This window comes from Equus przewalskii, chromosome 3 (genome assembly GCF_037783145.1).
Source record: "Equus przewalskii isolate Varuska chromosome 3, EquPr2, whole genome shotgun sequence".
NCBI classification, from domain to species: Eukaryota; Metazoa; Chordata; class Mammalia; order Perissodactyla; family Equidae; genus Equus; species Equus przewalskii.
In genome coordinates this window covers 37,917,448-37,929,804 of record NC_091833.1, presented here as the reverse complement: position 1 = coordinate 37,929,804, position 12,357 = coordinate 37,917,448, and the positions used below count along the sequence as shown (strand labels likewise).

At 38.6% G+C, this 12,357-nt stretch overlaps 1 protein-coding gene across 18 annotated transcripts in view; it reads left to right on the top strand.

Moving 5' to 3' along the window:
* The window catches only part of BANK1 (B cell scaffold protein with ankyrin repeats 1), a 313,259-nt gene that overhangs the window by 33,137 nt on the left and 267,765 nt on the right, over positions 1 to 12,357 (top strand). For all 18 annotated transcript variants that reach the window (XM_070614152.1, XM_070614164.1, XM_070614161.1 and 15 more), the window contains one exon: positions 1,446 to 1,844. In XM_070614152.1, coding sequence (XP_070470253.1) covers positions 1,446 to 1,844 — 399 coding nt within the window. The remainder of the gene's footprint in view (positions 1 to 1,445; positions 1,845 to 12,357) is intronic.

Here is a 12,357-nt window from a genome sequence, read left to right as displayed (position 1 = left end):
ATATCTTACAAGCTGATTTTTAAGAATGATTACCTTGCTTTATAAAATAATACAGGTGTACTACAAAAATATAAGCAATATGGAAGAGTGAAAAAAGCGTCATTTATCTCTCAAAATCCTATCTCTCATAAACAACTGTTGCTAACCATTGATGAAATTATTTTGAGTAATGGGTGTGATTGTTTAAAAATGAGATTAGAGGCTGGCCCAGTGGCACAGCGGTTAAATTTGCACATTCAGCTTTGGCGGCCCAGGGTTCGCCGGTTCAGATCCTGGGTGCGGACAAGGCACAGCTTGGCAAGCCATGTTGTGGTAGGCATCTCACATGTAAAGTAGAAGAAGATGGGCACGGATGTTAGCTCAGCGCCAGTCTTCCTCAGCAAAAAGAGAAGGATTGGCAGCAGATGTTAGCTCACGGCTAATCTTCCTCAAAAAAAAGAGAGACCATACTCTACATGCTTTTTTTCTGGTGAGGAAGACTGGCCCTGAGCTAACTTCTGCTGCCAATCTTCCTCCTTTTGCTTGAGGAAGATTGTTCCTGAGCTAAAGTTTGTGCCAATCTTCCTCTATTTTGTATGTGGGATGCCTCCACAGCATGGCTTGCTGAGCGGTGTGTAGGTCTGTGCCGGGATCTGACCCAGTGAACCAAAGCTACCGAAGCAGAGCATGTGAACTTAAACCACTACACCCCTGGGGGCCCCAGCATGCTATTTGTAAATAAAATAATTGATTTTAAATTAATATAAAGGAAATTTGAAGGACATTAATTTTCAGGTAAAAATTTCTCTTCTCACATACTTTCTAAATTATTTATTACTGTTTAGGGAGAATTATGATACAAAAAATAATGAGAGAATGTAGTCACTTTTTAAATTCAGGTTTCAAATTTAGGCAGTATTAAACGACTAAATTTTATGAAAGATCAAGTTCTTTATACTTTTTCCTCCTCAAATGCTCAGTTTCCCCAACCTATGATTACTTTTATTTCATCAAGATTTTTAATGTTTGCGTTTTGTAGTGCCATCAGAATCCCCTCAGTATTGAGTCTTTGTTCTATATGTACATGTATTCAACTTAGCAAAATGGAAAGACCAGCAATACAGGTTCGATTAGCCATCCTGTAGCCCAGTACCCTAATCCCACAGGATGTTCCTTGCATTCTTCCACAGGCCTCTCACTTATTTCTGTGGAGCATCCCGTGTTCCCATTGGTACAGTGAGTACAGTGTAGACTTGCACAAAGCATGAGCTGGCTTGCCTGTGAAGGCTTACTTTAATCCCATATGATTATGTTGGGGATAACATGAGTTGTATTGTTGGTCTCTGGTATAAGCAAAGTAATACATTGCTTAAAGAGCGCATTACAATTTTTGAGAAATAATGATATAACCTGCTGTTGTCATTTCAAATATAAGAAAATTAATACATTGTTTTCTTCTTTTCCAGAACATATGAAAGACATCGTGATGCTCTATGAAGAGGAGGCTGCGGAGTGGGCTCTGTACCTGAGGGAGATCTTGCTACATGTTGTGGAAAGGGAAGCCATCCTGTTATATCTCTTGGAGAATTTCTCTCTGCGGGATTTGGAACTGCTGAGTTTAAACTCTTACAAATGCAAGCTTTTGATATTATCAAACAGCCTGCTTAAAAACCTAACTCCCAAGAAGTGTCAGTTTTTGGAAGAGGTACTTCGTTCACCAGAAAGTGTGGTTACTCTGCTGTGTGGGGTGAAGAGCGCAGACCATCTCTATCAAGTATTAAATATCCCTGGAGGCAGAGGGGAGATCTCGACTGAGCAGGAGCCTGAAGACTACATCTCTGTGATCGAGAGCGTCATATTCAGAGGTAGTGTTGCCAAGGCTTCTTTATTCATTTGCTTTTTTGTTTATTTTTATAATTAAAACCCTAAAGTTTTTTAAACCAATGAATATCTGATGTTAGAATAAAAGAAGAAAAATGAAAGCCAACTTTAATTAACAGTATGTTGCACTTTCCTCAAAATGCATGGAGCTTCTTAATTTTTAGCTATATTCCAATCAAGCCTTATCATTTGTTCGAAAAGCGGTTTATAGATGTCTTCCTCAGGGAAGTCTGTATGAGACTGCAGCTGGTAGAGCAGGTGTGGCATGCGTGCTCTGCGTCGGTTTGCTGTGGACGCTGGGCTCTTACTCAGCTGGTGAGGCTCGAGTTATGGTCACCAGTCAGCAGCAGTCCAAGGTTTGAAGGTCTGGGTTCGAATGAGAGAACTTCTGTTGTCTGATAATTGTATGATATCTATTACTATGGTGTAAAACACCATTATTTTTATTAATTTTAACTAAATTTAGTTTTAATCATATAGAGACGTATGTTAAAGGGCAGAACACAAGGTCCCATTCCTTAGTTAATTACAGTTTTACGTAATAGACAAGATCTGAAGCTTATGGATGTTACAGCTTCTCCCTTCCCCAGTGCTATTCCGCTTCAGTCTTGGGTGGAAGGGGTGCTGTGGGCAGCTGCTTTCCCGGTTTTCTCAACCTACAGTGTCCCGGCTATGGCTTCCTCTCCTGCGGGAAGAGCTAGGATCTTATTTTCCACAGGCCGGCTCAGACAGGAAGTGTTGGCTCTTCTTCTTGGAGCATATTTCTGGGTTCTTTGCGATTCCCTCATTCCCTGGGGATGTCTCACCTGCAGTTTCTTAATGAGATGAATGTTTCCTCTCCTCTAAGCTCCTAGCTGTGGTGGTCCACCCAGAACAGATTCTTACTCTTGATTTGTACTGCTCCCTCATTTGTCTCTTTTGAGCAAAATCACACTGAGATATCTCCCAGCTGGTCTTTTCTCCCACCTGGCTCATATCTGTAAAAAACGTTTGTTTGTCTTTTGCCTGACAGACTCTAGGCATGCAAGCCACTTCCAGCACAGCCGCCACCATCGCAGCCTCAGAACAATAATGCAGCCACAGCCTCTTGCCTTTAGTCATTTCCAAACATGGATCTAGCATGAGTTTGGCATTAAATCCAGAGAACACATATCAGTCCCAAATGGTTTGCTGGAAACTCTTGTCCCTGTGGTTAAGGATGCTGATATTCCACAGTCTCCCCTGTGGGGGATGGTGGGACTCATAGCACTCCAACAAATGTCCTTAAAAAATCCTCTTCCTATTTTCTAGCATACCAGCCTCTTCAAATTCAATACTTTGTAAGCCTGGTTTTAGTTATCTATTGTTGCATAACAAGTTACCCTAAAATTTAGCAACTTGAAACAACAAACAATGCCTATCTCCTAGTTTCTCCAGTCGAGGAGTCTAGGTGCACCTTATCAGGGAGGTTCTGAATCAGGGTATCTCTTGATACTGCAGCCCAGCTGTCTGGAGCTGCTGTTGCCTGAAGGCTCCACTGTCGTCTGGGAGGATGCTTCTGACAGGAGTTGACATTGCTGGAAAGTTCGCTATTGTTTCTGTAACCATCTCTCGGCTGCATGCGGGCATCTCCAATAGATTCCTGAGGAAGGTCTCTTGGAAGCAATGTTTCTGAAAGCTTACATGTTCAAAAGTGTTTGTCTCTTGCGTTATACTTGAAGTACAGTTTGGCTGAGGACCGCATTGCTCTTCTTCTTTCTTCTAGCATTGCAGAATTTAGGGAATTCTTATTTGCCTGGCTGACTAAAGGATTCTTCATTTCTCTTTGAAGTCTGGTGACTTCGCTAGAACATTATCCTAGTGCTGTCTGTGCTGGACTAGTTTGCCTGGGGACATGGTTGGTTTTTGTTTTTGTTTTCCCCATCATGTAGATTCAAGTCTTCCTTTATTTCAGGAACAGTTTCTTGGGTTTATATCTTGAAATATTTGCTTTACCTTATTATTACACTTTTTTTCCCCAGGGATTCCTTTTATATGTATGTTGGATTTCTTTTGTTTGTGACACACTCAAAAATTTCTCTCCAGGGGCCGGCCCTGTGGCCAGGTGGTTAAGATCACGTGCTCTGCTTTGGTGGCACAGGGCTTCGCTGGTTTGGATCCTGGACATGGCCCTGGCACTGCTCGTCAGGCCGTGCTGAGGCAGGTCCCACATAGCACAACCAGAGGCACTCTCACAACTAGAATATACAACTGTGTACTGGGGGGCTTTGAGGAGAAGACGACGAAAAGGAAAAAAAAACAAGATTGGCAACCGATGTTGCCTCAGGTGCCAATCTTTAAAAAAAAATAATTTCTCTCCAGTTCTTTTCGGTTCTTTATTAACATCCATTTACTTAGCGTGCATTTATTGCTTCAATCCTTGCTGCCTTCTTGTGCTTTCTGTACTCCCTCTTCCTGTATGACTTCCAATTTCTCCTTCAAATTTATGGCGCTTCTACTGTTTTCCGTTATAGTGTTTGGTTGAGCACTAGAAACTTATGGTTCATCTCTCCTTCTTCTCTTGCTAACCTCCCCCTGACATCTTGCATTTCTGCACTGTGTAATTGCTTCAGAAAGGTGATTGCTAGTCATGACAATTTAAAAATTCGTAGTGAAATGTTTGGTGACAATTTTCAACTTCTCTCATGGCAACGTGTTTTTAGTGCATGGTCCCCATGTGCCCTTGGTTTTCTTTTTGCCCCTCTCTTTCTCTTTATCTCGTAGTACAGTAGTCCTCGCTTATCCATGGGGATACGTTTCGAGACCCCAGTGGGTGCCTGAAACTGTGGATACTACCGAACACTGTATATCCTATGTTTTTTCCTATACATACATGCCCGTGATAAAGTTCAATTTGTAAATTAGACACACTAAGAGAGTAGCAATAATAAGTAATAATAAAATAGAACAATTATAACAAGATACTGTAGTAAAAGTTTTATAATGTGGTCTCTCTCTAAATATCTCCTTGCACTGTGCTCCCCCCTTCTTCCTGTGATGGTGTGAGATGGCACAGTGCCTGTGTGATGAGAGGAATGAGGTGAATGATACAGGCATTGTGAGGTAGTGTCTGGGCCAGACGGAGCAGGACGGCGCAAGATTTCATCACACTACTCAGAATGGCACATGATTTAAAACTTATAAATTGTTTATTTCTGGAATTTTTCATTTAATATTTTCAGACCACGATTGACCACGGGTAACTGAAGCACAGATAAGTGAGGAATACTGTATCTTTACAAAGATACTATGCTTGTCCAGTTTTTCTTTTGTATCACTGAACAAAGTGAGTCTTCCTCTGTCTAGACAATGGAGATAGGCAATGTGGATTTTGTTGTTTGTTCTGGGTTTTTTTCCCACAATGGAAGACTTTACTTTTCTGTTTCCACAGCTATAAACATGTGTTATCTGTATAGCTCCTCATTGAGTCTCACTTTCGCTGCTTTTTTGGAACCAAACTCCTTCTATAGCTGCTTCTACCTGAAACTATTGCATCGCGTCTGCAATTGGAGAGGCATGGCCCCTAGCCTTAGAGGAAGGTATATTTGTTAGCTGTTTTTGAAATCTGCCACTTCCAGATTATTTCCTCTAGGTTTCTTTTCTGTTTCCTCCTGCACACCCTTCCACTCAGTCATCACTGGTTTGTGATCCATTCCATTTATCTGGTGGCCTAGGATTTCATTGGTTCCTATTTTCAATAAATAGGTCATTTGCATTATTGTTTCTCATTCTCTATGTCTTGGGATGATTTCTGGGAATAAAAAGGGGGAAATGTTGACTCTATACTAAATTTTCAAACTGGTGGTCCTCAAGTTTCTTATGATCTCTGTTTTTTTTTGTAGTATTCCCCAAGTAGTTGTTTTTTGGGTTGAAAAGGAAAAATATTACAATTGGAAATTATGAGAAAAATTGCAGTAAAGAACACATAACGTACAAGTAATTGCATGCTGATTTTCTCCCCGAGACAGAAAAGTACTAAAAATTGATGGCAAAGTTTTGAGTGGTTCCCCACACCAATCATTTCTATTTCCTTGAGAACTCAAACTGTTTTGGCCACTTAAATTATTATGTCACTATTATGAGAAAATACTAAAGAAATACTTTTTTTGTTTTGTTTTATGAGTACTTTTTGTTTTGTGAGTACTTTGGGGTGGCTATGTCAGGGGTATTGTGCTATATCTTCAATTATATTCCTATTGATATTTGATATGAGAAAAGGTTACACTTTATGGACAACATAGGACTATTTTGCAGACGCTATTAGCTCTCATGTTCCCACATTCAAGTCTTAGACTGATTCCTTACAGTAACTTAGACGCACCTACTGAATCAAAAGATATAACACTGTCGTTATGTGGGAAAACATGCTCAAAGGGGAGCAATTTATCTAATACAAGAATGCAAAAGAAATGTACATCTGTAAGCAGTTTCCCAACCATGCAGAAAACAACTTTTGTGTATGGGTTGCTTCCCTTGACAAAATTGGTACCAATAGCTATAGTCTATGCAATAGTAAATTTTATTTTAATAAACAGTTTGTGTTCTGTGAAATTATTTTATGTTTCATATTGCCATTTATGTTGAATATGTAAAGTCTGGTTTTTAAAAATTGGGTGAAATGGGATGAAAGATGTGGGATTCACTTTTTACTGTCCTTTTTCTACTTTCCCTCATCCCATAGAGAAATTGTACAAAGAAGAAAGGATGCTTATTATTCAGAAACATGATATGATAAAGAGAATAATAAAAATGCCAAGAAAGTCGTAGAAATAATTAAATGTTCTAATATATTCACATAACAAAGAAAAATTAGAAGAAGTTTTGTAAAACTTAATGAAGGAAAAAGATATTTTATAATTAATCAAGACTCCAGGGAAAAGTTTTTAATATTAAAAAAAGATGAAAAAAGATACAGCAATTCCTGTTTAATCTAAGTATTTTATTTCCTTTTAAGAAATTAAGAAAGCTAAATTCCCTGTCTCCTTAATTTCCAAATTGGGGATAATACAAATTCGCACGTGTTTTCCACCTTTCTGTGTGTGGTCTTACCACTTTGACCATATTTCTTCCTTTTTCTGTCTTCTATTTCTGCCTTTATTTTTGAATCTTTATCTCATTTTCTCCTTCTAGTTTTCCACATATATAGGTTTTATACAGCATTGTTTATAGGTAATAAATTACTTGATCTCAAATTTATATGAAATCAGCTAACTTTGCTGAGGGCCCCATTGTGTGCTTTGCTGTTTGTTGAGTCCTCCCTTTAAAAAGCCTGTCTGCCAGCTTCTCTGACCACGGTCCTTCACCAGGGCCCCTTCCTCCCACCTTCTTTCTTCTTTCTCCTGGCATCTTTGCCTTTGGGCTCTTTCAAGCCCTCTGGTTTGCTCTCAACAGTTGAATCTACTCTCTCTATGCTTTATTTGATCATATGTTCATATATGCTTTATTTGATCATATTTTCATATTTGTATTTCATATTTCAATATTTCATATTCATCATATTTTCTTCATTGTCAAATGGTAAATGTAATAATGGTGGGAAGGCTGCTAATTCTTGCATGAAGAACCCTAACATTTTAATTTTGTTTTTGTATTCCCAAACCAAAGATTTCAAATTTTTAGCTTCATTAAACCTAAAAGAAGCAGCCTAAAATTAAGAATAGCAATGTAACAGTGGAATTATTGGAAGAACAAAACAAGAAAAGCAATGAGAACACAACACAAACAAACTACGCGGGGCACCTGCCTTTCCTTCCTCCCATCTGAGCTGTGTGCTACGTAGAGCTCTGCTTCACTGTCAGGGAGGTCTCGTGGCCTTTCAAAGGAAGCCCATCCTTTCTGCATGGCCTTTCGGCTCCTGAAAGTGTGGCTCCAGCGTAGATGTCGTCGCCATTAGTGAAGGCACATGCTGTGACTAGGGTGACTGCGTGGCCTCCCATTTGTGCCTCACACCATTGCAGCACAGGCAGCCGTCTCTGTCCAGAGTGCCATTCCCCATGTTTCCTGTTGAAACCCCAGCCATCCTTCATAGTCAGCTGAAAAGCTGCTTTATCAATAATTCGTCTCAGATCTTTTGTGCTTGAAAAATATTTTCCTCATCTCTAACCCTATTCAATTTTTATTATTGTTTACTTATGACTCTACTTTCTTTGTAATTATTTTTGACAGTTTCTTGTCTTCTCCCTATTACTTTCTGTTTTAAAAATTTAATGCTGGAACTTCTAAAATATTTCAGCCTTCTAAACACCCAAAAAATAATAGAAGACTCCAGATTGTGTTTTTAAGTGCAAGTTTATAAACGTTTGTTGGTGCCGTTGGCCTTCTCACTTTGTTGATGATGAAAGGTTTACTGTCGTATTCTTGCCAAGAATATGCAACCTGAATCTAATCATGGGGAAACGTCGGAAAAACCCCAACTAAAAAATATTCTACAAAATAATTTCTTTGTACTCTTCAAATATATTAAGGTCAAGAAACTAAATAAAAAGGATGAGTTATTGTTCCTGATTAAAGGAATCTAAAATTACACAAAAACTGCAAACAATGAGTAATCCCAAATTGGATACTGGACTAGGAAATATGGCTATACAGGAAACTAATGGGACAATTGATGAAATTTTATTACGGACTGTATGTTAGATAGTAGCGTTGTAAGCTGTTCCAGTCTCGGGTTTTGAAATTGTACTATTGTTATGTAACAGAATATCCTTGATTTTAGGAAATACATATTGAAGTGTTTAGGGGTGATGGGGCAGGATGTTGACTGGCGTATATACTATGTATATGTATATGTATACACACATATCGACATAAGCATCTGTGTGCACAGACATGTGTTTTATGTATGTCCATGTGTGTATGTGTGAGTGCATGATTCCTGGCTAAATATCCTGAGTGATCCACTGCACATATCTGTAGTTCTCAGAGATGAACAAAATACAAAGTAAGCCCATTCTTGTGCTATGTGCTGGTAGCTGTGCAGCTTTAAGAGGGGTGTTTTGGGGAGGAGTGCCTTGTTCACTGCATGCACTGTGGAGCTGGGCCTCACTACCCTGTGGTTGGCACCCACAGAGCCTACAAATGTCTGTTTTGTGTATAATGATACAGCATCCCACTGCCATTCTTACTGTGGGAAAGGGGGTCATCTGGCACGAGAAGTCATGTTTGCTCTGTAATGTTTAGTGATCTTTTTTCCACCCAACATTTTAGCCCTTTATGTCAAATATGATGTCTTATGTCTTATACTCAGGTTTTTTGTATTTTGTTTTTCTTTCTTGGAAAAATTGAGCAGTCCTAAAATGTTAGATGGTAATTAGGAATCATCAACTTATATTGAGTTTCTCCCCAAAATTTCCTGTATAAGCTGAATGTTTAAAGGAGAAACTAATTTTTTTCTGTTAAACAAATGTTAAATATATTTCCCACAGAAACCCTACTACTTGCTTCTGAGCCCAGAATAGTAGGTATAGCAGAGAGATGACTGAATTAATAATACTTTCCACCTGATACGATTATTGTGGTGATTAAATTAATACATATAAAGAGCGTAAAAGAGTTCCTGGCAAAGAATCAGTGCTCAATAAATATAAGCTAGTTGTATTACTTTTCTTTCTATATGTAAAATGAGAGAGAAAGAAAGAAAGAAGGAAGGAAGGAAGGAGGGAAGGAAGAAAGGAGGGAAGGAAAGAAGGAAAGTGGGGAGAGAGAGTCTGAGGCCGGGGGAGTGCAGGAGGAAGAGAAATGGGAGTGCTCTAGGATTCTAAACAGAGGCCAAGGTGTGATTGGCTGGGCAAGAAGCAGAGGTCAGAGTAATGAACGGAAAACCCAAGGCTGAAAAGAGTGTCAAGGAAAGAAGTGAGTTAGTCTAGTAAGGGTTAGCGTTCAGGAAGCAGAGAACGGGTGGGAATGGGGGAAGTAGGAATAGGAATAGGAGAATTGATTTAAGTCACCTGAGGCTGATAACAGAACAGCTTCATTTGTCTCAGGATCTGCACTACTCCTTTGAAGGGCCAGGCCAGTCACAGGTGAGGTCCTGAGGGCTTTGGGACCCGCTCAGAAAAAATGCCTGCAGGGAGTGGGAAGGAGGAGCTTTGGAGAGAAATGATGCTTCGGTTTCTGATGACTTATCAATTAGATAACTGGGTTTGTTTTCCTCACTACCTAGAAGTGGTGAATATGGACAAAAGGACATATGTGCTAAAAGAAGCAGGAATCCGTTTTCTAGTGGTTCTAGTTGTGTATTTTCACAATTTGATGAGTTTGGGCTTTCTCTAATATGGTGAATGAATTATAACCATTCCTCCTAGTTTATTAAATGGTTGTAGTTTTCAAAGTTTAAAGATTTTGCGGGGGGGGGGGGTTGGCCTCGTGGTTGATGGTTAAGTTTGCGCGCTCTGCTTCGGTGGCCCAGAGTTTCACCAGTTCAAATCCTGGGCGCGGACATGGCCCCGCTCATCAAGCCACGTTGATGCGGCGTCCCACATCCACAACTAGAAGGACCCACAACTAAAAATACACAACTATGTACTGGGGGGCTTTGGGGAGAAAAAGGAAAAATAAAATCTTTAAAAAAAAGATTTTTTTTTAAGTGAGAGGAACTTGCAAATGGTAAATTAAACTTACTGTTTTTTATGAAGTAAAGGAAGTCTTTCTGCGTTGTTTCAGGAAGGAAAGACAGCCTTTCTACTTTGTTCCAACTTTACATCACAGCAAGAGAAATAAGTACAAATCTTTCTGCACTGTGAGTCTCTATTCATCTCCATCAGACTATTCAGAGGAGTGGAAAGGGGGCCTGCCAAAATTTCAGAGACCTGGCCCCAACCGTTAGTCCTACTGAATCTAATCTCCGGGAGTGAGTTGTGAAAGAGCAGGTGGCACAGGTCATGGAAGTAAGCAAATGAGTTCCCCTTGTGGCTGATGCACCCTAAAGTTTAAGAACCACTGATCTGGGCTAATTGTCTCATGAATAGAATGTTTATTGATAGATACTTAAGCATTGCTCAAAGAATTAGAAATAGTGGCATTGTGCATTTTAAATCAGTCTCTCTCTTTTGTTTGAAAATTTCTAAATTTTCTTTTAGGCAGTGAAGTCCTTTATGTTGATTGTATAAATGTGTATGGCAATTATAATTTAGCTCATTACCTTAGAAAGGAATAATTACCCTGACAAATGATTTCCAGATCATTTTTACTGGTCGGAAAAGAGCATTTTTTGAAATAATATTCTTCTTGTACTTTAATTGTGAAATACATTATGCATATGAAGTAGAGTATATGTGTATGTGCATTTTAGAGAAAAATTCAAAAATCAAGCACCTATGGGCTCACCTTCACCTTGAGATATAGAACAGTTCTAATTCCCTTCAGGCTTTCTGGGGACCTCTCCTATATGTCTTCTTCTCTCTCCGTTAGCATAGATAACCATCTTCTGCACTTTCCTTTAATCATTTTTTGTTTTTGTTTATAGTTTTACTGTCTGTGTATTTATCTGTAAAAATACATCTAGATTGCCTTTTTTTTACTTTATATTGACAGAAACATATTGTATTTGTGCTTTTCTGACTCAATATTATGTCTTTTGGGATTTATCCATGTTGCTGTATAGCCCCATAGTTGGAATGTACCACAATTTATCTATCAATTTTATTATCCTCATGAATTCTGACTGTTTACAGAGGTTTTGGTTTTGGTTTGGTTTCTTGATGCAATTACAAATGTTGTTCTATGAACATTCTTTGCATGTCTCCTGGTTCACAGGTATTGTGTTTGGGGCATATATCTAGCAAGAGAATTGCTGGCTCACAGGATTTGTGCATGTAATAGTTAATGCAAATTGTCTTCCCAATACAGGTGAACCAACTTACTTGATAGAATTGTGGGTCCCCAGTGCTCCCCATCCTTTCCAGTACTGGGCTCCCTCAGAACTTTGAGTTCTGCAATTTGGTGGATGTGAAAGTATATTTCATTGTAGATTTAACTTACATTTTCCTGATTACTAATGAACATTTTCTCATATATTTACATATTTATATATTTCATATTTTGTTCTATGAAATGTTTCCTCTTGCCTTTTATCCACTTCTTTTGGTCTTTTAAAAAATGATTTATAAGATATTTTTAAAATATTTGGTTATATATTTTACAAATATCTTCTCAGAGTTTGAGTTTGGGGCTTATATTTTTAACTTCCTTTTTAATACTTTGGAGAAACAAGCTCTTAATATAGTTGAGTGTATCAATATTTTTCTTTTAGCTTACTTCTTAGCTTTATTTATTATATCCTAAGAAACCTTTGCCTCTCTCAGGTCATACGGATATCTTCTAAAAATTTGAAACTTGTGGCTTTCTTATTAAAGCATGACATCTATCTGGAATTAATTCTGAGTGCAATGTGACGTTGGACTCCGGATTATTTTTTCCATTTTGAATTACCTGCTCTTTGAATGTTTCGATTAAATGTATTTAAGAGTTTTGGAATCATTC